The sequence below is a fragment of the Ceraceosorus guamensis genome, assembly GCF_003144195.1.
Source record: "Ceraceosorus guamensis strain MCA 4658 unplaced genomic scaffold IE81scaffold_12, whole genome shotgun sequence".
In the NCBI taxonomy this organism is placed as follows: domain Eukaryota; kingdom Fungi; phylum Basidiomycota; class Exobasidiomycetes; order Ceraceosorales; family Ceraceosoraceae; genus Ceraceosorus; species Ceraceosorus guamensis.
This window is the reverse complement of record NW_020290007.1, coordinates 297,660-324,625: the sequence shown is the minus strand read 5'-3', so window position 1 is coordinate 324,625 and position 26,966 is coordinate 297,660. Positions and strand designations below refer to the sequence as shown.

The 26,966-nt window shown below is 55.8% G+C and overlaps 5 protein-coding genes across 5 annotated transcripts; 3 read left to right on the top strand and 2 right to left on the bottom strand.

Annotated features, from left to right (window-relative positions):
* Positions 1-354: 354 nt before the first annotated feature.
* IE81DRAFT_321496 (hypothetical protein) lies at positions 355-2,415 on the bottom strand. Its single transcript, XM_025513357.1, has one exon. It carries the CDS (start codon positions 1,962-1,964, stop codon positions 546-548), a length of 1,419 nt encoding a protein of 472 aa, XP_025371499.1. The 5' UTR covers positions 1,965-2,415; the 3' UTR covers positions 355-545.
* A 466-nt stretch (positions 2,416-2,881) lies between these two features.
* On the top strand, positions 2,882-5,659 carry IE81DRAFT_30571 (hypothetical protein). The gene has a single exon (XM_025512333.1). The coding sequence runs from the start codon at positions 2,962-2,964 to the stop codon at positions 5,233-5,235; it is 2,274 nt and encodes a 757-aa protein (XP_025371498.1). The 5' UTR covers positions 2,882-2,961; the 3' UTR covers positions 5,236-5,659.
* A 191-nt stretch (positions 5,660-5,850) lies between these two features.
* IE81DRAFT_328893 (MFS general substrate transporter) lies at positions 5,851-8,677 on the bottom strand (the record flags this gene model as incomplete). Its single annotated transcript, XM_025515119.1, has 2 exons — positions 5,851-7,907; positions 7,999-8,677. 2 exons carry the CDS (start codon positions 8,675-8,677, stop codon positions 5,851-5,853), a joined length of 2,736 nt encoding a protein of 911 aa, XP_025371497.1.
* Positions 8,678-14,218: 5,541 nt separating this feature from the next.
* On the top strand, positions 14,219-15,334 carry IE81DRAFT_281264 (alpha/beta-hydrolase; the record flags this gene model as incomplete). Its single annotated transcript, XM_025511511.1, has 1 exon — positions 14,219-15,334. A coding segment is annotated over one exon (1,116 nt), but the record flags the coding sequence as incomplete, so codon positions are not given.
* A 4,069-nt stretch (positions 15,335-19,403) lies between these two features.
* Positions 19,404-25,030, top strand: IE81DRAFT_310879 (hypothetical protein). The gene is made up of 3 exons (XM_025512429.1): positions 19,404-20,616; positions 20,686-23,714; positions 23,782-25,030. The coding sequence occupies exons 1-3, from the start codon at positions 19,669-19,671 to the stop codon at positions 24,803-24,805; spliced, it is 5,001 nt and encodes a 1,666-aa protein (XP_025371495.1). The 5' UTR covers positions 19,404-19,668; the 3' UTR covers positions 24,806-25,030.
* The last annotated feature ends 1,936 nt before the right edge of the window (positions 25,031-26,966 follow it).

Genomic DNA, 26,966 nt, shown 5'->3' with positions numbered 1-26,966 from the left:
GGTTTACGGAGCGACTTGAATTCCCTCAATGCTCTCCTCTACCCATTTCAAAATACTCCAGCTCGTTGCTCCCACGTCACCGTGCCCCTAGATCTCAATCTTCACGACCAATGCTTGTGCCCGCACTTTGCTCGACCGTGATTCACACTATTTGCATTCGTGTCACGATGCCCTCGGATCTGCAATCATATCCAATCTTCACGCCTCCATGGCTGTTCGTCCGATGTGAAGTTGCTTGACAGCGAGCGCTTTGACCTGTCGATTGCACTGAAGGCGCAGTACGTTTGGATGTTGCGGTGCTGAGCTGATTGAGGCACGTCAGGCTCAGCCGGTGCGCGCACACTTTTCAAACCAACACATAGGATTGCTCAGGTGACAAGCAGCGGTTATAGCAGTCAGAAGGTACAAGTTCCGACCGCCGTGAATATCGCAGAAATCGTGCAGGCAGCGTTGCAAGCAAAGCCAGAAAGAAAGGGACGGAGCAAGCGCGCAAAATTCTTGAAAGAGAGTGTGTATTGATGAGAGAGAGAGAGAGAGAGAGAGAGCTATTGCTCGACTTGACGCTCTCGACCTCGTTTGCCCAGCAGCTTCCCATCCCAAAACAAAGCCGGACGACGTGTCGAGCCAGTGGGTAGTGGTGGCGAGGCCAATTCGCCCCGCACTGAGCTGGGCGAGGAATTGCTTGGAAAGCGATGTGTCCAGCGAACTTCGAGTCGTCCACCCAAGGGGCCCTTGCTTCCGGACAGAGCTTGATTCATCATTATGGAACTCATGCTGGCGTTGCGCAGCTCTTCGACAGACGCTCGCAATGACGAAGTAGCTTGAGCGATTCCTCTCGCACCTAAGTTCGAACTCGGACTCCGGCTGTTTGTGGGACTGGAGCTGGTCGAGGAAGCCATGCCGCGCTGGAGATGAAGGAGCAAAATGGGAAAGGAGCTGGTCATCGTCTGGTTAATCGTCTGCTTGCTGAAGCCTTCTAGAGAGATTAGAACACCCACGGGTGCCGCTTCAGAAGAGATTGAGTGGGCAACGGAAGTTTTGGCATTCTGACTTATGCGACCGAGTGTGCCTTCAAGCTCGCGCAGCTTGACAGGACCCAGTGGCTTTGATTCCGCTTTGCACTGAGCCACGACCCGAAGTCGATGGGCAAGAGCATCAGGCGCATGCGAGTCGTGTTCTCTGTTGCCTGTTTCATGGCGTGCTGCTGTGTCACTGCTGATCTGATCCAGCCATCGCAGCTGCCATACACCCCTGTAAAGCTCGTATATCTCGTTTCTTTCGTCCTCACCGGCACCGTAGGTTGCGCAGGCGAATTTTGTGGTCGTCATAGGTGATACTGATGCCTCAACGGCCTCTGAATAGGTTCCTTGAAATGGCTTTGGAAAGCACTGCATGATTTTGCTGACACGACCCCTGACTGTCTGAGCAAAGTGTTCGGGCGAGTCATAAAAGCCGTTGCATGGGTGGTTCACATCCTTGACATGCTCAGCATACATGACTTCTTGCTTTGCGGGCGTCGCCAGAGCGGCAGGGTCGGGAGGACCAGTAGCGGAGTCTGGCAGGTACCACCAGCCTTGCAAGTCGACGCCAGCATCTCCAGCGCCCCCAACTCTCTGCAAGTCCATGCCAAAAAGTTGATAGAGAACCTCCTTGGAAGCATTCTCGAACGCTGTTCCTCGTGCGACAGTTGTTTCCAGAGACTGAGATGACGCCGGTAGAGTCGAGAGAGGACGGGTGCGGCTTCGACTAGAGAGGTAGATTCCAGAGCTGAAGGAAGCGCGAGGCAGGGCAACGAGCGTCCTTCTGCGATTGAGCACGCCGTGAGGTTGGGCAGGTGACTTCCGCAGTGCAAGGGAGCCAGACTGGGTGTGTAGGTGAGCAAAGGAGGGTATTCGAGCAGGAACTGTTTTGGCCAAGCTCCTGCTGACTGCATGCGGTACAGAGAGCAGCCCTGATACGAGCATTGCTTCAAGGTTCAATGGTCGCACCGAGATCGACGTTGTTGAAGGAGTGCGGACTATGGTAGTGTCACTGGTCTAGCACGAGATTGAAGTTGGACGCAGTCTGCAGCGCGTCAGCGCAACCCATGCCCAGGTCTTTATATGCTAAGTCGCTTTCACTCTATCGATGGTACTTCCAGTGGGATTCCAGAGAAAGTGACGGTTCGAGATGCCTAGCAGTGGATGATAGCTTCGTCGTGCTTCGCTTGCTCATCGCTGCGTGACCTTGGGATCAAGTGTGAGCAAGTGACTGGATACCTCCACGCTTCTGCACACTAAACTCAAGGCTTGATGAGGCAGTGATCGCCATCACACTCATCGAAAGGACGCCCACCGATCCATTGTGCTTGACAAAGGGTGCCATGCGGCCTTTGAAATGGTGTGAGTACGTTATGAGTGGCCGTCTATGAGCTGAGGCAAGGCATCACTTAGACTCACGAATTCAAGATCGTGTAGCAGCCATGCTTTTCAGCGCGCCCGGCTGCAACTCATGCGACTGCTATTCAGACTCCGTGACAAAGGACATGCGCCTATTTGACCACGTGACTAAGCCTCCACCCCAATCTTCGGACGTTTTACGACGGCGCGGGCTTCGTGGATGCTTCGCGCATAGAGCATGCACTGGAGCATCATCAGCTCTGGCTTCCTACGCTCTTGACCACATGCGCATATATGCTGCAAACATATTCACACTCTCTTCTGAGCGTTGGGCCCGCCCTGTGTTGCCCCCAATCGCTCGGTCGCACGGGCGCCGCCAGTCAGTGCTGCGGCCGCCACCCGATCCACAACGAAGCGCCATGACCTTTGCAAACGAAGGAAAAGCGACAATTAGACGCTGGCCTCTAGGAACTCCACCTTAAATTCGTGGTTGCCGACCCATCGGCCTGAACTATGCTTTGTGTGCACCTTTAGCGGTGCTAGATCCGCCGACAGGCCATACATCGACCTATCTTTGTCCACGATGAGCGTTGATCGGCATCTGCTGCAAAGTCAACAGCAGGCACCACACGCTTCCGCATCAGACAAGCTTGCCGCACAAGAATGTGAGGCCCAAATCCCCACAATCGGCACAGAAGATCCGGAGACAGATGAAGCTCCGCTCTTCGGCACAAGCGAAAGCGAGGACGATGTAGGGGACGATGACGTCCTGAACAGCGGCGGGGCTCAACCACAGCGGCGTGAGCATTTGCAGCGACTATTGCCTTCGCCTCCCGCATCTACATGCCACTCACGCTCAAGCACCTCCACTGGTATCACCTTGCCCGTTGGCAGGGGCTCTTCAAAAAGAGTCGGCACAGTGCTCAGCCAATCTCCTGGAAGTGGCCAAGTCACGCCACTCGACGACCCCAGGAGGTCTCCAAGACTCCCCGACACGGCCAGCGTTCATAGCGAAGTGGTGCAAAGTGATGGCCACGATAGCGCAGTACGCGAAGCGCGCTCGCTAGATGTGCGCGCATCCACTCGAGCGACCTGTGCCACCCTTCCGCGATCCAATGGATCGAGCGTGACAGTAGCCTTGGGATCTCAACCATCTTCCATCTCAACCCGAGCGATCGGTGACAATTCCACTGGTCGACCACGATCTCGACCTCTCAGCCGGGACATATCAGCCCAGACCTCCCATCCCGATGACTTAGTCCCCCGCCGAAAACACAGGAAACGCCCCAGTCCCACTCCAGAGCCTGTGGCCTGGGAGGCCGCACGCGTATCTGTTCCGGCTCGAGCGCTTCCTCCGGCTCGTTTCGCACCAACACGCACCGAGGCACGAGCAGACTCTGCAAATTCGGGCATGAAAGGTTCACATCATTCACCGACCACGTTTGATGAGGAAGTGCACTTGAGAGCTCGACTCAATACCCGAGGAGGATTGGCAGCTGCTGGGGCTGCTGGTCTAACCCGCAGAGCAAGGAAACAACGTCGGCTGGAGTCTCTTGTGGGAGATGCTTGCGATGAAAGTACTCCAGTCAGCTCGACACCAAGCTCCCCTCTTCAGGCAGACTCTGACGCACGCGAATCGCCATCTGACCAGGACCATGATAGTGAAGGCGTCTCAAATCCTCTTTCGGCGTCGGAGGAAGCTATGCAGAGTGTTGCTGCGCCAACAAGTCACTCCAGCACAGCACAGCCATCACCGGGCGTATGTGAGACTGCTCTCAACGAGATGCCAGTGGCCTCAAAGGGCGCTGCAGAGGCATCGCGGCCGAATCGTCAGCTTTCGATTGTGCCAATCGGCAACGAGGACGCTACTACTACGTCCGCTGCGCGGCGCTCCTCCCAAGCGGTAGTGCCCACGCAGCCCTGCATCCGGCACAGAGTCACCACAACGCAGCTATTCAACTTTCTCCATGCCCAGCAACATTCAGAGCCGTCCGTTGTTCACTCGCTGCTCCCATCGAAATGGCCTGTTGCATCTGCAGCCTCGACCCTGTCTCCCGCCGCAAGCAGTCAAACAGACATTCTTGATGGAGCGGAAAGCCACCTCGACGACGCCCAGAAAGCCGAGCTGCGCCGCCAAGCATCGGTGCGAGAAAAATCGCTGCTAGACTCTCATATTCGAGCTGCACAAGCTCGACATGAGCAGATTTTGCACAGTTTATTGAGAACCAAGGTGGACCAGCACGTCCTCCAGTCTGGAGCTAAGATTGTGAAAGAGAGGATCGCGAAGCTTCTCAGCGATACAAAATACAAGCCAGTCACTTCTTCGGACGGCAATGCGGCTCATGAGCACCAAGCGAGCGGCGAAAACGCACGCACCAGGTCTAGCATGTCTCCAGGAGAGCCTCAAATCCCTAAGGGCAAAGATAGAGCTTCTCGGGCTCAGGCGAGCGTACAGAATCCGCTGCTTTCTCCTTTGCGTGTAATGCAGCACAGTGGTAGCACATCGATCGAACAAGATGCAAGCACCACAGCCTCCAGTGGTCCTCGTAGAGTGCCACGAGACGAAGCTGGTTCGTCGAATCCAAATCTGACCCGCGTGGCAAGCGCACCAGACGAGCTCGACACCGTCGAATCGTACTTCCTTTCCAAGGAGAATAGGGGCGGCGAGGCATCACTAGACGAAGCCGGACCACCAGAGCGCGATGACACCTATGCAGAGAACCTTCACGCACTCAACCTGAGACCCGAAGATCTTTGGATACCCCCCTCTCTGGAAGAAGCGTTGGCCAGTATCAGTCGCAATGTGTGGGAGGAGGACTTAAACGATCTTGGCGCGTTCGAACCACCAACCTCCTGAGTCACACAGCAGGCAATGAGCAAGGTCGCGTTCCACGCACAAATTGCATTGCATCGCACTACTCCGAACGCTTCCGTTTCATTGCACCCTCATCATGGCTTCATATTGGCCGCACATTCTGTAACATCCGTGATTCGCCATTCAGACTTGTCCTCACTCAAGGCGGTGAGCAGGTACATCAATTCTATGCTGCATGGTGCTCCCCTGGATCCCTAACGATTCCAATCAGCTCAGATCGAGCAGGCCACCTGCACAGATGCCATACACGGACACAGATGAACGCGTATCGAATACTGCGCGCAATCACTCGATGAAAGGAACAGCTTCAAATTGCTAACAGGCATGTTCTGTGCTGTACGACCCGGACTCAAAGCGCGAGGTTCACAAAGAGAGCGTGGATTTAGGGGGTGTGCACTGCGAGCGCTGAGGCTGCGTGCATTGGTGGGGGCGAAGTGAAAGTTGGGACACTGGGTCTTTGTGTGATTTCGAGTGTGTCAGCAGGTCAAAAGATGGTGAGTGGTGTGATGATGCTTCGAGACAATGAGGACACGTGACGCGAGAGTGCTCGACCCTTGAATGTGAGCACCCGACTCGAACGAATGACTTGTAAACCTTTTAGCGGCGACCCTGCCGCCAGTCATAGTCGTCGTCGTCATCAACGCCATAGTCGAAGTCCCCGAAACCAGCAGCCCCGGTGCCGGCAGGGTCATTTTGCACAGTGCCAAGCCAAGTGCCATCTGGGTTCCTAACGCTTTGACGCGCAGCTTCTTTGCGAGCGCGGTCCACGTCGCGCAAGCTTGCAAGGGCGTGATGCGCTTCCTTTTCGTTCTCATCGTCACCGTACAGACTCAGTCTGCTGGAACGACGACGAACGTGACGAGGCTTTGGCGGCTGAGCGTGGGCCAGAGCCGCTTGAGCTTTCTTGTATGCTTCGCTCGTAGACATGCGTCGCTCCGTGCTTTTAGGATACCCGGTAGGCGAGCTGGTATCAGGAGAGGAGCTGCTACCGTGATCGAACGAGGGGCTTCTACCGAACTTGCCGCTGGAGCTGTAAGGGCTGTACGGGCTGTCCGAAGGTGGCGGCTGCGAACCCTTGGTAAGCGAGCGCTCAGGTGCTTTGGGCATCTTTTCGACCGTGACAAGGCCCTCTTCGGCTTGATGAGCGACCTCCGCGTTGGCCAAGACTGCGTTTGGGTTGGTGCCATCATTGATACCATAGTCCGACTCGTTGAAGTCTGGAAGCGGTAATTCCTTGACGAAGAACGAAGCAATGAGGCCGATGGCCGCACACGGCACGAGGAGCAAGAAGGCCGAGCGAAGGGCGGACATGAAAGCGTCGATCACTGGTGGCTGCAGCTCAGCGGGGAGGCGATGCAGCTCCGTCGCGAACCCAAGGGCGGTGCTACCTCGGAGACCTGCTTCAGCTGCACCTGGAATGGCAGCGAGCTTCGGATCGACCTGCGCCACAAAGATAGTGGTCGTGAACGCGATTCCAAAGACGGATCCGAGACTGCGGCAGAATGCAAATGTAGCGGTCGCATGTGCTAACTCGACCACGGGCAAGGACGACTGGATTGGCGGTAGAGTGAGAGCGTAAAGGGCGCCAACACCGAAGCCGGGAACCAGCTGAATAATGACCCACTCGTAGACGGGAGTGTCGACGTCCCAATGGAGGATAAGCCCGACACCAAGGAGGATGGTGGCCCACCAGAAGGCGATCTGGATTTTGTACTTGCCCGTCACAGCCATCACGATACCAGCGATGATGGCAGCAATCGGTCCTGGAGCAGTTGATGGGAAGATATCGATGGCTGACCGAAGAGGATTGGCACCCTTAATGGACTGGAAGTAGACTGGCAGGATGTACGTAGCACCGTAAGTCACAATGCCGTGGATGAACGTCATGAAGAAGCAAGTTCCAGCGGTGATGTTGGTGAATAGACGCAGAGGCAGGACGGGATCTGGAGCGAAACGGTTGGGAATGAACTCCAGAGCGAGCCAGATTGCGATACCAACGCTACCGGCAACAAGAGGTCCGATAATCCTAGCCGAGCCCCAAGGATGCTCAACTCCACCTTCCGTGATGGCGATGAGAAGTGCAATGACCGAGCCAAAGAGTACCAAGTTGGCAGGGATGTCCATACGGTGGAGCTTCTCTTTCCAAGGCATCGGAGGTGTGTGCAACTTCATTGTCGGGATGATCATAGCTAGTACCACTCCACCAAGAGGCAGATTCATCCAGAAGATCCATCGCCAGTCGGTCTCGGAGAAGACACCTCCGAGGACTGGAGCGATAAAGGTCGAGACGGCGAAAACGAGCGAAATTAGACCAACGTACAGGCCACGTTCTCGAAGGGTGGTCAAGTCGGAGAGAACGATTTCTGCGATTGCCTGAACACCACCACCGCCAACACCTTGAACGCCACGGCCCGCGACGAGCGTAAGCATATCCTTGGCGAGAGCGCAAATGAGAGATCCGACCAGGAAGAGCACCACTGCAGTGACGAGAGAGTTTCTGCGACCGACGACATCTGCGAGGCCACCCATGAACGGTTGAAATGCGGTCGTTGTCAACAAGAAAGCAGACGTGATCCAAGTTGCTGGAATTCTGGACTGTGGAAGCTGCGCGACGATGGTTGGCAAGGAAGTACTGATGATGGACATGTCGATAGCTGAGCGGAGAAGGGTGAATTCACGGTCAACACACGGTCAACACGCGTGCACTACGTCGAGCGCATGTCATGCAGCATCTTAAAAGCTCACCAGTCAAGCAAGTCACGCCCATCAGCGCGGCGAAGATGAGCCAGAAACGCTTCGTTTTCTTGGTTCGCAGAGGCTTCTTCTTCTGCTCCGTCTCGGGATCAGCGATGCGCTTCTCTTCGGACACCTTGTCCAGGGTGTTGAGACGAACATTGGGGATCGCTGGCGCGTGCGAGATCGCTGAGTTGAGTTGCCGACTGAGTCGATTGTACCGGTCGCGATTCGCGCCGGCTTCCCACATCGCAGCAGTCGGTGAGAACACTCCGCCGAAGCGTCCCAGCCGCGAATCCCGGCCTGCATTTCTGGAGTTCGGCCTGCGGTCCGGGTGCTCCTGCATGGCGGTCTCCATGCCAAAGAAGTCCTGACTCGCAGTGGATACGAGCGTAGCATTTGAGTTGCGAGCTCGAGTGTTATTCAGGTTGTAGGGAGTGTATGGTGTGGGCGCGGGATCATCGACATTGAAGTCTTCGGACACGCCAGAATTAGGTGTAGCATATCCATTGGGCGCGTGGGAGCCATCGTGACGAATGGGTGTATGCGCACCGTCCTCTGGTGGAATTGGAGAGTCGAACCCGTACGGATCGTCGGATGGTGTGAATGAGCGAGGTTGTGCCCGCGGGTCGCGGACGCTGAGGTGTTGAGGACCAGCCGGCCCACGGCGGGAAGAAGATGGGTACGACATCGCGCAAGCTAGGGTTTGCCTGTGCGAGTCAGAGAAGCAGAAGGGACGAGGGTGGTAGTAGCAATGCTAACAACGCGGCGACTACGGACACGGGGATCAGTCGAGAGTATATATGTACCGATGAGGTGGATATAGAGCGACAGACTTGCGAGTACGCAGGACGGAAGCGGGCGAGCCTTTGGCGGAGCCAAGGAAGGAAAGGATTGGTGGAAAGCTGCAGGTAAGCGAGCGCCGAGGGCTGGGCGCTGATGTGAAACAAGCTTGCCTGTGCTTAGCACTGCCGGATGCAAAAGGGATTTTGGAAACGAACGATTCGGAGAGGGGGAGGCTGCGTTAAGGGCAAGTTTAGGGAGGGTAACGATGCACGATGAGATGAATGGAGAGGAAAGCAGCGGAGCGAGGGTCACCGACTCTCGCAACTGGCCTTAGCGCGACGAGAACACAGCGAGAGCGTGTTTCACCCTCCAAGGGACGCGGACAAGGTTTGACAGGTTTGAGTTCGAGTGCGGAGGAAAGACAGCACTTGCCAAGTACGATCGAATACGAGTGGGCGGAGACGCAGCGGTGAGCCAAATCCACCCAGAAGACGGGCTGCACGCTCCTCAACACTCTCTTGGCCCTTTTGCTTGGCTTCAACTCATGCGGTTGTTAACCTTTGCAATCGCTAATGAACCACAGCAGTAGTACCTGCAGAGCCAACTCCTACTGCTAGGTTTCTCAGAAATGAGACACAACTTCGAGAGGCAAATGCAAATGGTTTCGCGCAAGCTGCGGGCCGCAGCCGAGCTGGGGTATACTCACCTCCTGCCCGGATCAGCTCGCCCGGCACTCCATGCATGCTCAGGTGTCGGAGACATGCTGCTGCATATATGCCGCGGAGAGACAGCGTGACCATGCATATCTCAGCATATCTCCCGCGTCCTTCGCCGCGCAGCCACGTCTCATTTCACTGATCTGGCCATCACAGCACATACGCATGCTGTATGGGAGGCCTTGGCAGCGCGAGCAGCCCACCGAGCTCTGGCGCGGCCTATTTCGTTTGCAGATGATTTTACACGAATAGGAATCTTTGACATGGCACTGAGGATCGAGGAGGCGCACAGGGTGAGCAAGCCGGGACCCAAAGCGCGGGTCTCCATGCATTGCTCCCCGCGAGGACCCCTAGCGGATTTACGCCAAGCAGCCGCACGGAAAGTTCTCCTCTCTCAGTAACTTCCCCAGAGAAATTGACGCGCTAACCGGCGCATGTGCAGCATGCCGGGCACGCGGCTGCAACTCTCGAGGCGCGCGCGGCTCGCGCGCTTTGCAGCAATTTGATGCTTCGTGCTTCAGATTGTTGCGGAATACAACGGCGCGACGGCTGTTTATGATGTGTAGCTGCGCAGCTGCACAATCCGTGCCCAAGGCCAGCACATAACCAGAGGCAAGCCCTCCGCCGCGTTGTGAACCGTCGTTTCTGTCGCGGCGGTCCGCGACGAGCTCGACCTCCGGCTTTTGATGGGGGTGCACTCATGACTCGTGACCCAGACTCACGACTGTGGGTCCTCAAAAATCAGGTCACTTGGCCGCGTGAACACGCGCAACCGATATGGCACGACGGATGACGGAAGATCGTGATGCGATCATCGCCCAGACAGGCATGCTCAACTCCACCTGGTTCAACAGGTTGTTTCAGAGAGGTACTCACGACCGTCCTACGACTACTTACACTTACTGCAGACTACAAGCTACATGTTATGGCGCCTGTGCGTGCCGCGCTCAACAAAAGCGCACCGAGCGGGCAAAAGTAAGCCATGTCGATCGGCTTGCTGCCTCGATCGTGCGTGCGTGTGATGGATGGTACACGCGTGTCGGCACATTTACGCGCGCAGTCAGAGTGCGATCGGTGATCATCCCGAAAAAGCAATTCACGTCTCTCGTTCTGGCGGGTGATTATCAAAGGAGTTTCTAATTGTTGCACTTCGAGCCAAGACTTCCGGCTGTTGCTTCTCTCTGGGCTCGTTTAGTGCGAGTGAAAAGTGCTATCAAGTCGCCGTATCCTGCATCGGCTCGAGCCCTACGCAAGATGATAGACAGACTTGAGTCGATCACAAAGTTCGTCCCGCTGTAACTCTCGGCACAGATTGAAAGTGATGAAGGCACCAGCGCATCGCCCGCCGTATTGTGTGAAGGGCTCATCGAACCCGGAGGGTTCATATTACATCGCAAGGCCGGCGTCATGCTTATAGGCTCTTGCGCGGTCATGGGAACTTTAGAGAAAGGGTGATGCCTTCGCGGTAGGTGAGTACATCGCCGCCACCTTCGAAACCTTCACGGGTCAACGTGAGCGGTAGACTTCCGTCAAGAAGAGTTCGTTCAATGACTCTTGTGAAGGCGCTCGAATACTCGGCGCTCAACTTTGCCTTCGTACTACTGCGTGCGGGCCATCGTTCACTTTGCCTCGTACTGTAGCCGAGGCGAGTCAGCAGGCGGTTGAGATGACGTCGACGAAAGATTTTGAAACGCACGTAGTCGATTTACTTCCGCTCGAGCGGTCGGCACTTAACCTCAAGTCAAAAGTCATTTAGCACGATTACCAAGTTGCAAGATGTTTGAAAGCCGCGGCGAAACCTTTGAAGACCCTACGGCACGTCCAGAATTCATCTTTGTCCAACCTTTCGTGCCATATGGCTGTGGCCTTGATGACAAGCTCTTCTCGCCATCTTGACATCCCTCAAGTTGCTGTGGCGCTCAACGTCGCTGCGCAGAAGCAAGCCTTGCCGAAGCACGCCCATCATAGTGGCTTTCAGATCCCTTTCATTTTGGCTTGCATTGTTGCTTGCGGCGTCGCTGTAGTTCTCGAAAGAAAGCGGCTCGTTCATGGCTTGCAGCATCGGGACGCGGAGTGCGAGTATGCTGGACGAGACGGGCGACTCCGACCCTACTCCATGGAAACAAACTTACCCTTTCGCTGATAATAATATAACAAATCAATCGGACTTTCTTTTCCACAGTCAGGATTTGAATTTTTGTGTGCGCTGCAAACAGTGAGAGGTTCCGCTCGTGGCGTCAGCGGTGAGTGAACCCTCCCGCAGATTTCTTTTTGATTCGGCAGCGAACACTAGCTGCACGGGAGGCATTTGTCTCCGCGCTCACACCACTAGCCCTCCACAGCCTTCGGCTTCCGGGCTTGTGATCCGCTTGGACTGTGTTTTTGCATTACAGGCGACAAACTCACGCCTGTAATGCAAAAGTTGAAGGTCCAAGCCAGCAATGCTTCCACAGAGAAGCGATCTTCATGTAACGTGAGCAGCAACCCTTCGCGTGCCAAGGAGAAAGTCTCAGCCACTCTTTGCTGACGTGCTGCAAAGCTGACCACGCCTCGAATTCGCTGCATGAAGTCTGGGGCCTGCTCGTACTGCAGCCGCCGGCGACAAGCGTGTCTCACCTACAGCACCTCGGACTAAAAAGCGGGGATGATTTGCTTGGCTGGCTACAGGTGAAACAGACAGAGACGGCGATGGTCCAACGCTCTGGTCTCACGTCGTCATTGTCCGCTCTGCCCCAGCGAGGCCGTCCTGATCGTAGTCAATTCGCTCGCGGCCGCCGTAAAGGCGCCATTTGAGTACATGTAGCAGAATGAGCGAATGATTGACGAAGATAGCGCCTTGGCGCAATGCAGCGGCAGTGAGTGGAGCAAAAAGACCCGCTTGAGTAATCAATCGCTACGACTGGGCACTGCACGCTAGACACCGCCCAGAATTGAACGTGAATGGTCATTGGTTCGTCGTAGCGTCGGAAGGAAGGCGGAGGGAACGAATTTTGCTTCTCCACGAAGAAAACGCAGCAAGCGGGCACTGAGCCGGTCGAACCAGTCCTACTACGTTGGCCCGAGCGGAGGGCGGGGAGGGCCTGCGCCACGACGTACGCACGCAGTCGATCCCGACCTGGACCTCGACTCCCTTTCCAAGTGAAATTTGAGGCATGACAAGAGAGGGTCTTCTCATGCATGTTTCACGCAGAGTTCGGACATCTGCAAGCGTCGGGTTGTGTCAGACCTTTGCTTTCGCTGGACACGCCTGCTGAACAGCCTTGGAAAAGCACCCCGCCTTTTGGTTCAGTGCCTCGCATAAATCGCCTGCACGCCTCCTTTTCTCGTGGAGAGAGTACAGCTTGCATTTTCAGGGACGCTGGCGATGGACAAGATTGTCACGGGCCCCTACTTCATCATTGCTGCAAAGGGTTGCCTCCAGGGCGCTACTGCTGCTATCAACTAGGCACGCAGTCTCCCCTATGGCAAGAGCGATGATGCCTGTATAATGAGGTTGCAAGTAATTGCAAACAAAAGTTTGAACGACGTTGTTCGGGGCTGGAAGCAAATACTAGCGGGACCGGCAATGTTTGTCGCTGAGACGGACCAGGATTCGATCTCAGGGGCACAGCGCTAGGCGGCTCGCCCTCCTTTATCCAATGTCATCATGTCTGCTGTTTCACTCACACTTCTGGGCAAACTCGACCGTACTCAGATCATTGTTGATTGAGAAGGGATGTTCCCTCTGTGTGCAATTTCCGGTGCGGGTACCAGTTGATGGGCTTTGGTCCTCACACCCGCGTATCCTTTAGCGGGTTTGATATTCTCGATGACACAAGGCGCCTGTCTGAGTGTAGGGTTTAGCCTAGCCCATGTCTCCCTACCTGCAGGCTTCCTCTCTCCGAGACCACTGTCGCCAACATGCTCTAGCCTGCATTGATGAGCATGGTGCGCAGTAGCGCAGATCATAGTTTGCGTGGGCGATTCAGGTGGAACAGAGGCACTTCAGCGGTTTACGCGCATGCTGCCGCAACTGCAGCTAAATTCCCGCCTGCGCGTCTTACGTTGCACGCTTCGGCACCCGACCACGCAGGCTCGAGGTGCCTCAAGGATTTGTCCCGCCGCTTGATCCGTCTCGCCTTCTCGCCCCTGTGATACATGGGCCCTTCAAGATTTCGACGGTGGTTATTTCACGGCCGCGCACTCCTCCCGCTCCATGACGCGCGCTTAATTCCCTAACCCTGCTCGCTGCTCCTTAGCTCGCGACTCATCTGCAGGCAATTTGCTGTACTGATTGCTGTGTAGAGAGAGAGGCTCACCCATCGATCTGAATCCGCTCTCATTTGCTCACGCGCAAAGCGGAGGGAGCAGCAGCTCTTAGTGCATCCCGAGATTTGCGTGCTGCCCACACGGTGCACATGTGCTTCTCCTTATAATACCCCGAATCGGCCACACTTACCGCACCCCTGCCCACCTCCTCACAATCGACACTTGCACGCTCTTACCTTCTCCAGTTGAAGAGCACTCGCACAATCCTTTCTTGACACCTCTTACACTCCCACGCGTCATCACACACCACGCCCACACCGCAACCACGATAGCCTTTCCTGTGATCCAAACATACTGGCTACAATACCCATAATCGCACGCCTAAAAAGCTCTTGCTTGACTCCACTCAGCATTCACAGGTTTGCCCTTCGAGTCCTTTCTGCCGCGCCCACTTCACTGTCGCCTCTACGCCCCCTTGCAAGATGGGTTTCATCGACAACGCAAAGCGCACACTTTGGGAGGTCGTCGGCGAGCCTGCCTTGACCAAGGCTGGTCTGTACGAGCCCGCTGATCGCACCTATGGCCGTACCGATGTTCCCTTTTCCCCCATGGAAAAGCGTCTGCACGACAACCCAGATGTCACTGTCTGGTTCGGCAAGGCTATGCTCGACAATGGCAAAGACTGGTCTTGGTACCAAGTTTGGGAAGACAAAAAGGCCATGCGCAAGACCGGCCGCAACGCCGACATGATCTTCGTCCATGGCACTGGCGTTCATTCTGGAACTCTGGCTTCTCACTCCAGACGCTACCTCGACGCTGGATTCAGACTCATCGTTCCCGACCTCATTTCTCACGGTTACTCGACCGGTACTCATGTGTACCAGCGTCACCTGGACGCATACACAGAAGGCCTTCACGCCGTTTTGCACGACGTTGCTAAGCGGGATGACGAGGCCGATGGTGTTGAACGTCGCCGCAAGGTCGAGCGTCGCACGACCTTCATGCTCGGCCTTTCCTTTGGTGGCCTCGTGGCCCACATGTACGCCTTGCACTATCCCAACTCGCTCCGCGAAGAAGCGAAGGGAGAATACGAAGTGCCCATCGACGGTATCATAGGAGTCGGTCCCATCATCGAATACTCTCGCGCCAACGTGCGCATTCCCTGGTTCTTGCAGCAGATGATCTGGTACGGCGACACGTACCTCGGTCTCGGACGCGTCGAAGTCATTGTTCCACACAAGAAGTGCCTCGACAAGGACCCCAAGGTATACAAGACTCTAGTCACCGAGGACAAGCGAAGTCATCAAGGCGCGTTCCGTGTGGGTCACCTGCTTTGCATCCACTTCGCAGCTGAAATGATCCAACAGCGGGCGCACGAAATTCGTCACCCTACCCTAGTCCAGCAAGGCGGTCAGGACCGGGTCGCGTGTCACGAAGCTGCCATCAATTTCATTCGTGACGTCTCTGCCACCGACAAGAAGATGACCATCTACCCTGTCTGCCAACACGTCATTTATCGCAAAGCTAAGACTGAAGAGGAAGATCTCGCTGGACGCGTCGCCTGCGTCGAGGATAACGTAGAGTGGATGTGCGAACGTTCGCTTCCGGCCGGTGCTCAGCGCCACAGGCAATTGTCAATCCAGTCGGATCTGACGGTGTTTGACGAAGGTAATCTCTCCGCACCTGTCACACCCGCTCTTTCCGAGAACTCTTTCGAGCTGGACGCGTCTTCGTCGTACAGCGGTTACAGCGGCCCTCAAACACCCGTCACACCTTCTGCACCCACGTTCCAAGATGCAGAAGTGCCCGTAAAGGTGGCTGCCATGAGCGAAGGAGACTTCTTCAAGGCAGCGTCCGCAGTCCAGAGCACAGACCAGAGCACAGACGGCAAGCTAGCAAAGTCGCAAATTGAGCATCCCTTGCTCGCCAAGGCTCATCACTCTACGCTGCCGTTGCTCGCTCGCCTCGCACCAGAACGCAGGTACAGGAGCAATTGGAAGTTGGATCAAGCTCTCCGTCCCTACGACATCAGCGTATCCCACCCAACAACGGCTGCATAATCTTGAGACGACAAGGGCTTCACTACGGACTTTCGATTACATCTGACTCAAGATTGGTTGCAGTGATGCGCGCTTCCTCCCCTTGATACCATCATCGCCGTCGCACCTCCATCGGTCTTGAGTCGTTCTACTGCTTTCAAGAGGCGCGGACTTGCCTCATCTTTTCGTTCCTCAATCCCTTGCTACCTCCGCACACTATCCACAGTCTTTTGTTGTTCATCATTGTCACGCGTTGTGGACAAGGGCTCGAGTGGTCCGTGACTTTCTCTTCTACCAGTTGACTGCATTTTTGGGCATACGATTTATTCTGGATCACGCAACAGCCACCACAACTGGGGCGCCACTTCTGGTGGCGGGTCGCCACAGCTGTCCACTCTTTCCCTTCTCGTCACGTACCGTCCACTCTTCGTTCACAAAAACGACTGTAGAACCCCAAACTGTCCTTTTGGTGACATTCGCGTGTCTGCACTCTCAACGAGCAATGAATACCGTGAATTTACATTTGACCTGATGCTTCCCGCTTTGTCCTCTCCTTCCGCGGGAATGTTCAATGGCCAAATCTTTGATACCATTGCTTGCAGGAAGGCTGTTGAAGTCTGAGCGGCGTGCGAGACACGCAAAACCAAATGCTATGCTGAATGGCTCTGCAGTCCGCCCGAGTGGGGTCAAGTGTGGCTGCTCACTATTCTGTTTCCTTTCCTGCGCGTGAACATGCACTACGTACCTACACGGTGTGTCCACGATCGTGATCGCTGAAGCGCGGCACGCACCACACACCAAGGCTTGCTTGGAGCGGACAATGAGGTTTCACATGCGCATCCCCACCCTCACCCGCACCGGCATCCACGGAGCTTTCTGGCATTCCGAGCGGCGGCAGAGTATCGTGCGCCAGGAAGAGCTGGACCACACCGTCAAATTTTGCCTTAGTCCGCCCGCCACATCAGCCGCCCAAGACCCGGAAAAGAAAGCTTCTGTAGTGCGAGTACATGGTGCATGAATGTCCCGCCATGCCCCGCAAGCTCTGTTTGGTTGGAAGCAAGTTCTCGCCAAGCGCAGGTTGTGCCGTTGTGCTTCCCCGCACTCGTGACGCTGACTTTTGCCACCTTGCGAGACCTGACTAAAGTAACTGCTGGTACAGAATTCCGGTCTTGGGAGGCAGGAACTCATGCGCTCGCTTTAGCATCCTGGTGGTCAAAGTCTGGCGCAAAGCACTCGTGACTGTATACAGTGTGCGCGGTACAGTGCGTGACTGTACCTATGTGTGCGGCGTGCAAGCCAACAACCCCATTTCATTTTGGCTCGGTGCCCTCAATTTCGGAGGTATGCCATGGTCCACATTGGAAGAGGCTGTACGTTTCAATAAGACGTCTTAGCGTGCCAAACATTAGCTTCGGATGCTAATCATGCGACGGACGTCTCTCCTCTTCCCTTAGCGCCTTTGACACGAGGCTACGTATTGCATAGGCGAAAGCGCAGCACAGCATAAATCACTCAATCACCGAATGCGCATTGGCACACGATCTTTTCCTATCCTGCTGCAGCTTGAGGCACTCCAGCCCTTAGACAAATGTAGAGACATCACCTTGAGTGTGCTAGCTCCCTGTGTCAGGAGCGCCTGCCGCTTCGCGATGTAATAGACTGCACACGCTCTACTTCGAACTAATTAGTCGTGGGTGGATTTGAAATTACTCTTCTGCGGATGTCGGGTCAGCCCGATCGTCACAGTACAAGCGCCGCTTCAACAAGCTGGATCAGCACGCGCGACTGCGACTAAAGTGTCACGCGGTCGTATCGTTGGACCACATTGGAGCGATGCCTGCCGTTCTCCTGCACGAGTCAAGGCAGGTACACACTTTACGACAACCCAAATCACCATGTTCCGAAGTCGACGACAGACCAAAGTCACATGCGTGCACGCGCTGATTAGAGCGAGACCAGTCTTGCCCGACAAACGCGATATGTGCGCAACTGCCGCGAGCCTTGTCATGTTCTCGACGAGGAGGCGGTGGCAAGAGCATTCGCTTTGGCTCGTGGCGAGATATTCCAGGGACTTAGTGTAAGCAGAGCAGACTCTCATCTGGTTTTCCGCAGACTAGCGTGAGCCGGAGGCCACGATATGTGATTGTCTGCCGATGAATCGTGCACCTGACCTGAGAAGTAGCACAGCAGAGCCGCATCGGACCCGACCGTCCCTTGCGACTTCTGGATGAGTAGAAATGAGTGAGTGAGGATCCCTTTGGCCCCAAGGCAGGTCGTGAGTCGTGAGTCACCCGATCGTCTTGACTCAAGACTAGCGGTCGAGTCTGATGCTGACTACGCCCACTGCCACGTGATCAGTGTGTCCTTCTCCTGGAAACGAATCTCGAACATCAGCAGAGGGTGGAATCATCTAAATGGGCGTCATCACTCCAGTCTTGGCCTTTGCGCGTGATCTTCAAAGACCTTGCGAGTGCGGTGTATCCATTCCCTTGGTGAGAGTTGAGACCGTTGCGTAGAGATGATGGGGATTCGATGACTAACGCTCTTCTTGAGCCATGTGCGTAGCGTCGATTCCCACGCTCCGATGTCCTCTCATGCAAGCGACAGGCCCAAGGTCAGCTCGCGTGCCCGCTTCGATACTCACGTTTGCGCATCTGGCAGATGTACTCAACTCTACTATTGTACCGGTACTCGGCCAGGCGAGTGATTATTGAGGATTCACTTGGCTTCACATGCCTGGCTGATCGCTCCTTTGCTGTAGTAAGTCACCAGTCACAAGTATAGACAGCGATGCCCGATGGCGCAAAGTACCGCTCCGCTGAGCATGAGAGCTCGATGGGGAATTTAGGCGTCCGCGATGCCATTCGTGGCGCCGATCTGATTCCGTCCAGCTAGCGAGCACGACAGCGCCGGCCGCACGTTAGGACCTGCCATCGCTGTGTATATGCCTTGCAGTTGTCACGCAACCCAGATTCTGCTTCCCAGAATAGGCCAAAGGTCGGCATTCGAGTCGGACACGAGCGTGTGTAGCGTGACCCACGAGTCTCGTGCCTGGCCACGATGGTTGCTTCAGCGTCACACGAGCGGGATCTTGTGCTGGGGACGTGAATGGCATCGATCAAGGCGGTCTAAGAGTCATTATTGATGAGGCGCCTGATTTGTGCCATTTTCCTCCACCCACCTCTTCTTCCGATGTAGAAGGAACGTACACATCCCTGACACTCACCCCACCGTGATCAGGAGCTCTCGCGACTCACTGCGCTCGGTCTCAATCACTGCCAGGCGTTGTGCATGGGTGTGAGCCGACAGTCGCAACCCCCCCCCCCCCCCCCCCCCCCCCCCCCCCCCCCCCCCCCCCCCCCCCCGCGCTGCATGCTGCCGCGAGATGCGCGGCTCCCTGTGATGGTTGATTAATTCTTGATTATTGTTTGCCTGCTGGTTGCAGCGGGCCCGCGCGCAGGTCGGGTTCGACTTTAAATGGAGTTGTAAGACACGCAAGAGGATTCTTGAAATGGTCGCTGCCGTGCCCTTTTAAAGTGAAAAGTGGATGTATGCGTGCCGGAGCTTGAATCTTTGCTCTGTGAGAAAGCGCGACTCGACTCTTGACTCACGGACTCGCGTAGGGATTGGACCAGCCATCAAGGCGGTTCACGCGCAGACGCTCTCATCAAGCGTCTATAGAGTGTGAGTGCAAGCAGCAAAGCAGCACCCTTCTCTCACAAAGCGCGTGATCGCCCAGAGCACTACCCCACCGCGTTCCCGTTCCCTCACTCGCTATCCACTCACTGCTGTGAAGGAGTCTCGCCAACATCCGACACGCCTGTCTCTTCCGGCGTCCTCTGCGCTTCTTCTGACGCAGTCTCGCAGGTCTGCGCGGCTGCGCGCACGTCACAATGGCAGCACCCGAGGAAGGTGGTCCCCCGCCTCCTTACGAGGAGCGCAGGAGGGAAGGTGGCAGCTTCTTCGTGCGGGCGATGTACGACTTCGCCTCCCCAGATTCCAGCTCACTGTCATTTGAGAAAGGTCAACTCATAGAGGTGCTCACTCAGCTCGACAGCGGTTGGTGGGACGGACTAATGGGAGAAGACATCCGAGGGTGGTTCCCGAGCAACTACGTGGAGGTCATCAGCGAAGAAGAGGCGCAGGAAGAATTACGTGCTCAAGGCTATCTGATAGGATCGGCCGAGGATGAGCTAGACGATAGAGAGGGCGACCTGGATGACGAAGGCAGGCTCCGCGATGTGTCCAGCGTATACAGAAGATTAGGCATCGACTCGGAGCTAGATGGCATGCAACAACTCATGGCATACCAAGGCGACGCCAGCAAGGACGGAGGAGACGCCTTTGAACAGCTTGCGGAAGCTGCAATGCACGGCGGGCCCGATCGTCAGGAAGGTTCTGAATCTATCTCGGCTCTAAGGGCGGCGCGCAGAAGGAGTCGAATGAGCGAAGCCAGTGGTCTTGATAGCGTAGGGGCTGGGACCAGCTTGACAGACCTCAGCTTGCAACAGTCTCGTAGCGCGGCAACTAGCATGACCGAAGCGGACCATCCTCACGCTGTGGCAGCCTTTGCAGCCTACAAGCAAACCCTGCGTGCTGGACCTAGTGACCGAGAGCGCGACCGATTGCGATCTCAGAGCATCGGCGTTGCTGGTAACCAAGCTGGCGCGCAGTTGAGACCTCGCGCTGCTACGAATGTCGGTGCGAGATCGGGCTCACCATCGGAATCCGCCGCGAGCACCCCGAGAGAGTATGCGGGCACTTCGGGTTCCAGGCGAAGGCAAGCTGGTGCGAAGGATGAGGCGGAAAGTTGGCTTCCAAAGCTCACACCGAGAGGCGAGGTGAGTATGACTAGCTGAAGGGGCAGTGCGGCGACTGTAGCTGACAGGCAATCTTCTGTGTTGCTTCAGATTGTCTATGTCAACGTTCGCACAGGGGCAGAGGTCTCTGAGATTCCTCTTGAAGGTGCAGATGCGTTTGCTGGCAGCAGTAATCAGACCTCCGAGGATGAGACCTATCACTCTGATTATTCGGGAAGCAACGCCGAGGCCGTGTTGGCCTCCAAAGGATCCAGCACTACTGCCGTGCAGAAACGAGAGGCAGAACGCTTGCGCAACGGGTCGATGTCGTCCTCCAACACTGTGAACAGCGCAAATACTGCCACCCTTGCGAAACGCAATCCAATTGGAGCCATGCCAAATCCCGCGGATGTCCTTAGACCCTGGAAGCTTCGATTGAGCAGCGACGAACGTTCCTTCTTCTACTACAACGTGGAGACACAAGAATCACGCTATGATGCCCCACCACAAGCTCTGCGCACCCTCCGTTCAGATCCGCGCACAGGCTCTCTCGAGTCCTTGGAGGAACTCGCGGACGAGGTTGGCGGTCGCAAGACACGAGCAGATACTCAGCGAAGTAGGTCGGGGTCGCGATCCGGCGACTTGGAATGGGACGCTACTGCTGCCTCCTTGCCCGGAAAGTCACCTCACCTAGCCTATGAGGCCAAACAGCGCACCAAGAGTATAGTTGCACCCACTTCGCTTCTTGACGCACCACATTCGATGCTGAGCGACGAGCAGGAAGCTTTGGAGCTACAACATGCGCTCGACGCGCCTCCACCCACTTCCACCAAGCTGCTGGTAGATCACGCCGATAAGCTCATTGGCATGGTCCTATCCATCGCTGCTGAGCCCATCGGTGTTGACGGCAAAAGCGAGCTTGACCACCGCCACGGATCAACATCGAGCAGCCTCCTCCACGAGACAACAAGGTTGGGCATCGCCACACGAGATGCCGTGCACGCTGTTCGTGATGTACTATACGCTGCGTGTGCACTTGGCATGGCCCAATCAGAGCTCTCGAGCTTGTCCGAGCTCGTGAGCCTTTTTGACAGCCAAGCGCCAACGTCCGCTCTTCATGCGCTGCAAGCAGCAATCGCGGCAGTCAACAACCGGGTGCAAGGGGCTACGCATGAAGAAGCGGCGATAGCTACGGCATTTCAGCAAGCGATACCGACGCCCCCGTCGCTCTCCATATCCGCCAGCAAAGTTACAGCTATCGTCTCCAAACTTCTGCTTTCCGTACGCGCGGTGATCGAGCAGCCTGCACCAGAGACGGCGGCCATTCGTAATCCAGAGCGGGAAGAAGCTTTCGTGGAAAAGCTCACAAACTACCGCCAACGCGTTCGAGAAGAAGCTATCGAGCTCGGAAGGGTACTCGGTGCATTCGCAATAGAGCTCTACCAGGCAAAGAATGCGCGCAATCACTCGGCCGCTACGGCACCATGGGCCCGCAGAGTCCAAGGCGTGCTTGTTAGTGGTAAAGGCACTGCCGGCATCGGACTTGAGCTACTGGGAGGTGGCAGCGCCGCAGGATGGCGAGGATCCGGTTTCGTCCTTCCGAACGCAACCGAAGCTGCCGCTCTTCGTGCAGAGTCAATGGGCTCGTTTCAAAACCCGTTCGAGCTTACTCGAGATGCACAAAACGCCTTAGCCTCCGGCAAAGTGGCAATGCGCCGAAGACCAACTCAGCTTCTTAACAACAGAGTGCTGGACGAGCGCCTGCAATCGCATCACGACGACCTCAATCGTCAGCTCGATGAGCTCGCCCGAATCATACAGAGTGGAGGCGCACCCCAAGCGGATCGGAGCCCACGTTCATCGCAAATGCCTTTTGGCCTGAAAGCTGACGCCGCAGCACAACGCTTGAGCCGGCCGGGCATTCAAATGCTCCTCTCCCAGGTCAAGTTTATTCTGATACGCTTCGGTACCATTATGACACTGGTCGAAGAGCTCGACGTGGCTGGCGTCATCGACGTTGATGGCCCCGCTGCATCCGAGGGTGACGAAGCCGACGATGAGCGACGCAGACTCATGGTCAGCGTTGTCAATGCCCGACTTGCACTGCATGCACTTTCAAGCGTCAAGCAGGGTGCTTACGATTGTAGCTCCAATCTCATGATGGACGCGCAAGATGCTTCGACCGAGCCATCGTCGACAAGCCTTGACAGCGACTTGATGGAACGGATGCTGCTCCACGCTCGAGCACTGTCCAACCTGATGCAACGCCAGCTTGGCCTGCTGCACGACATATCAGACATCGCGGAAGAGCAGGCCAGCGAGTCGATGCAGAGCATAGGAGCGCGTTCAAAGGTGTATGGTACCGAGAATGTGCATATTGCCGTCAAGGACGGACCCCAGAGTAGTGGAGAAACCGCGGGGGACGAGGTCATGTATCTAGGACCAGGACTGTCAGTGCCAAACGGTCCCGTCGCTAATCGCGCTGAGCCGCGGACGCCTGCTGCGGGCTCTAGCAAGTCTTCCATGGCGCCGTCCGTTCGCAGTGGTATGGGCATGCGCACGCGCTCGACCTCCGTCACCACGGGTGTTTCTGTAGGATCTCAAGATTCTTCTTCAAAGTTCTTGCCCCGTCGCGGTACCGATGGCACTGCCGACAGCGACTCCCTCGAGGCTGCGAGGTCCAAGAGCGCCAGTAAGATGAAGCGCTTCTTCGGCGACGATCCCTTGGTGCCGCCACCTGGCGTTTCCCAGAGTGAAGCGTCTGCTTCTAAAGCGACCGCCGACTCTTCGCATGCTTCTAGCACCGCTGCGAGCCACACGCCTAGCCTTGTCAGCAGCAAGCCCACCGAAGAAATCCCATGGTTCCTGGAACCCGACTATGCTCCTCAGGACTTAGTCTTTAACGCGACTGGCCAGGTAAAGGGTGCTACGCTGGGAGCCTTGATGGAGCGCCTGACGATGCACAATACGTTCGATCCCACCTTCAACAACACCTTCTTGATGACCTATCGATCTTTCACAACGACTGAGACTTTCCTCGATCTGCTCTTTGCGCGCTTTCGGATACGGATGCCCCCTGGGCTGTCGCCTGAGGAACAGACGGTATGGACGGAGAAGAAGCAGACGCCCATCCGCTTGAGGTGAGTCCTACAACGAATCTCGGCGTGAGGTCATGCTGCCTTGCTGAACCACATCTTTCATTGTTAGGGTGTTCAACGTGCTCAAATCGTGGATTGAGTCACATTTCTACGAGGGAGAAGATGACGATCACTTGAAGCGCATCAAGGAATTCGCTCTTGATGAAATGGCACAGTCGCTGCCCATGGAGACGCCCTCGAAGCTCCTGATCAGGCTGGTAGAGCGCAAGCAAGGCGACGGGGAGCAAATGATTCGCAAAATGGTCATGCCCACCTCTGCGCCGCAACCCATCGTGCCCAAAAACTCGCGCAAAGTCAAGTTCCTCGAGATTGACCCTCTCGAGATGGCGCGTCAGCTCACACTCATCGACAGCAGACTGTACAATCAGATCAGGCCAGTCGAATGCTTGGGGAAAGCCTGGTCTCAGTCGAATGGCGAGACGATCGCAAAGGGCATTCGAGACTCCATCAGCGCAAACAACCGCGTGAGCGGTTGGGTGTCCGAAAGTGTATTGACTCAGGAGGATCTCAAGAAACGCGCTGCTTACGTCAAACACTTTGTCGCGATTGCCGACCGATGCTTTGCTCTCAACAACTTTTCGTCAATGATGGCGATCTACTCCGGCTTGAACAACGCTGCTCTCAACCGCTTGCGCCGAACCTGGGACGCGGTGAACCAGCGACACCTGGCAATGTTCGAGAACATGAAGGTGACTCTCGCCCCTACGAAGAACTTCTCGCGTTACCGACACACCTTGCGCCAGCTCAATCCGCCATGCGTTCCATTCTTGGGAGTCTACCTCACGGATCTGACATTCATCGAAGACGGCAACTCTGATCATCTCAAGACTGACGAGCGGCTCATCAACTTCAGCAAGCGTCAGATGACTGCTGAGAAGATCGGGGAGATCATGATCTACCAGAGTACGCCGTACAATCTGACGCCCGTTCAGCCAATTCAGAAGTTCATCGAAGACAGCATGATGGACAGCCGAGGTGATGACGAGCTGTTCGAGCAGAGTCTCCGCCTGGAGCCCCGCGAACGAGAAGACGAGAAGATCGCGCGCCTTCTGCAAGAGAGTGGTTTCTTGTAAACTCCACTGCGTCCGAGTTGACTTCAAATCAGCTCCTTTTCTCCACTATGCCCACTCACGTATTCTTTATACCCTTCGATTCACACGTTGCTCAGACCGAGTCATCTGCTCTTCGACGCACTTTTTCCTGGGGGCCTCACCACAGCCAATCTTGCCAACCGTCTCCATATGTACCTTGTCTCCATTTGCTAGCGATTCTAAGTATGTAAGCTGGGTGTGCTTCGCTCATCATGTCGCTCTTGTGAAGCAGTCGACGCGGATTTGCCCTGCTGGAGACCGTTGACGTTCAAGTTTCGTCAATGCAGACCACAAGACTGGACCCGAACTTCCATCCCCCAACGTTTGGGATGTTGACTTGACTCACTGCTCGCTCGACTCGCGTACTGTGTGCTGCTTCGATGCATGCAAGGCGAAGCTCGCGCTATCCATAAGCATGGAAATCCGAGATAAGTTGTGGACCTCGGACTTCCGTTTGGCAGACTGTTGTACGTAAGTGTGTGGTGCTGCAAGGGGTCGAAGCTCAAGTCCGCGTCTTTCGCGGCCCTCACGCGTTCGCGACGCGATTCTTGGGCCGCACAGAGTCACCAATAGGCAGTGAGAAAGTGCTCTCTCATAGGCGCGTTCTGTGTTTGGCCAAACGCGCAAGCGTGACCTCAACGAAGTTCCCACGCTCAAGCGGTCATCCCCTCTTTTCGCCTCTGATGCTGCACCTCACCAATATCTTTACTCCGCACTTTGGCATGCTCGGCCATTCGCAAACTCGCCATCTCGCTGCACGCAATCTGAATCTCGAATACTCGTGACTGTCCATGAAAGGTTTCGAGCCTTGACGGTAGACGACAAATATATATGGCGCTATAAGAAGGCCGAGCATTGCTCTCGTCTGAATCCAGCTCAGGTGTCTGCATGGCTGCTGCTGTCGGACTCTGAATACGCATATGGTTCGTGATCGCAGCTTCGATCTCTTTACTCGCGCCATTCGTACTCTTTCTTGCCCGTAAAGCTGTCAACGCGTGCCAAGGCTTGCTGTGTCGCGATTTGAATCACTGAATGTGAAACTTGAGGCCGCATCGATCGTCATCAGACGTCTGACACGACTTGCTCTCCGATGTGTCACGGTCGAGTCGAGCGCGCGCGCTGACCATGAGCTCGTGTTCTTCTCTTGACCGCGACCTACGACCGACGTTATGCGACGCTTAATTGTGCTCCATCTGAATGTGAATCGCATCCAGCGTCAAAGGCGAGCCCAGCATTCCTTCGATTGCTGATCACGCTTGCCTCTCTCGGCATCAGGTGTGATTGAAGACCCTCTTTGATCAATTCGACCCGCTCGCTGCTGCTGCTGACTGCAAGGGCACCTGCAGGCCGCAATTAACGGTTCAGCGCGCACAGCAGCAGCAGCAGCAGCAGCAGCAGCAGCAGCAGACTTGCACGCACGCTGCGCATGCGCATGCGCGTGCGCACGCGCTCACGTTGTTCACGATTATTACTGCCCTTGTATGCTGTCCATGTGCGCATGTACCGGTTTAGCGACAGAGCAGCTGCTGCTGCCATGACCATGGCGGTGCGGACATCTTGCAGAGCGATTGCGAAAATGACGCGTGTTGTCTCACAAACGTCTTCATCATCGTTCCTGATGGGCCGGAAGAGGATATGATTGAGGCCTTGAAGGGCCTGTAGGGCCTGTAGCTGCAGCATGCTTGAGCGGGCCGCAAGCCCTCACTCATCTCGTGCATTCGTGATCGGGTATACTAGCGCGAGTCGATATAGTTCTCTTCTGACTTCAGCGACAGCTGAATCTCTCCCTTCTCGCTTAAGCTCGTGCGGACTAGGGCGCGCACACAGTGTGAGTCACGAGTCTTGATCCTGATCGATCGAGTAGCACCACAACAGCTTGAGCACGCACCAGTCACTCACTCTTCCTACGACTCTTGACTGTCCCTGGATGATACCAATTTGGAACGAGGCACTGCTCCCCGACATGCAGACAGACCCCTAGCCGTCGCGTACGCGCGTGCCGTACTCCTGCAATCGCATCTCACATCTGAATCGGTCCCATCTCGCGCCCATGCTGTCGCTTTTGCTCACAAGTGTCAGCGTCCCAGATAGGACGGCACGCACCAACGTCAGGGCCGATTCGATCCCTACAGCAACCCTAGAT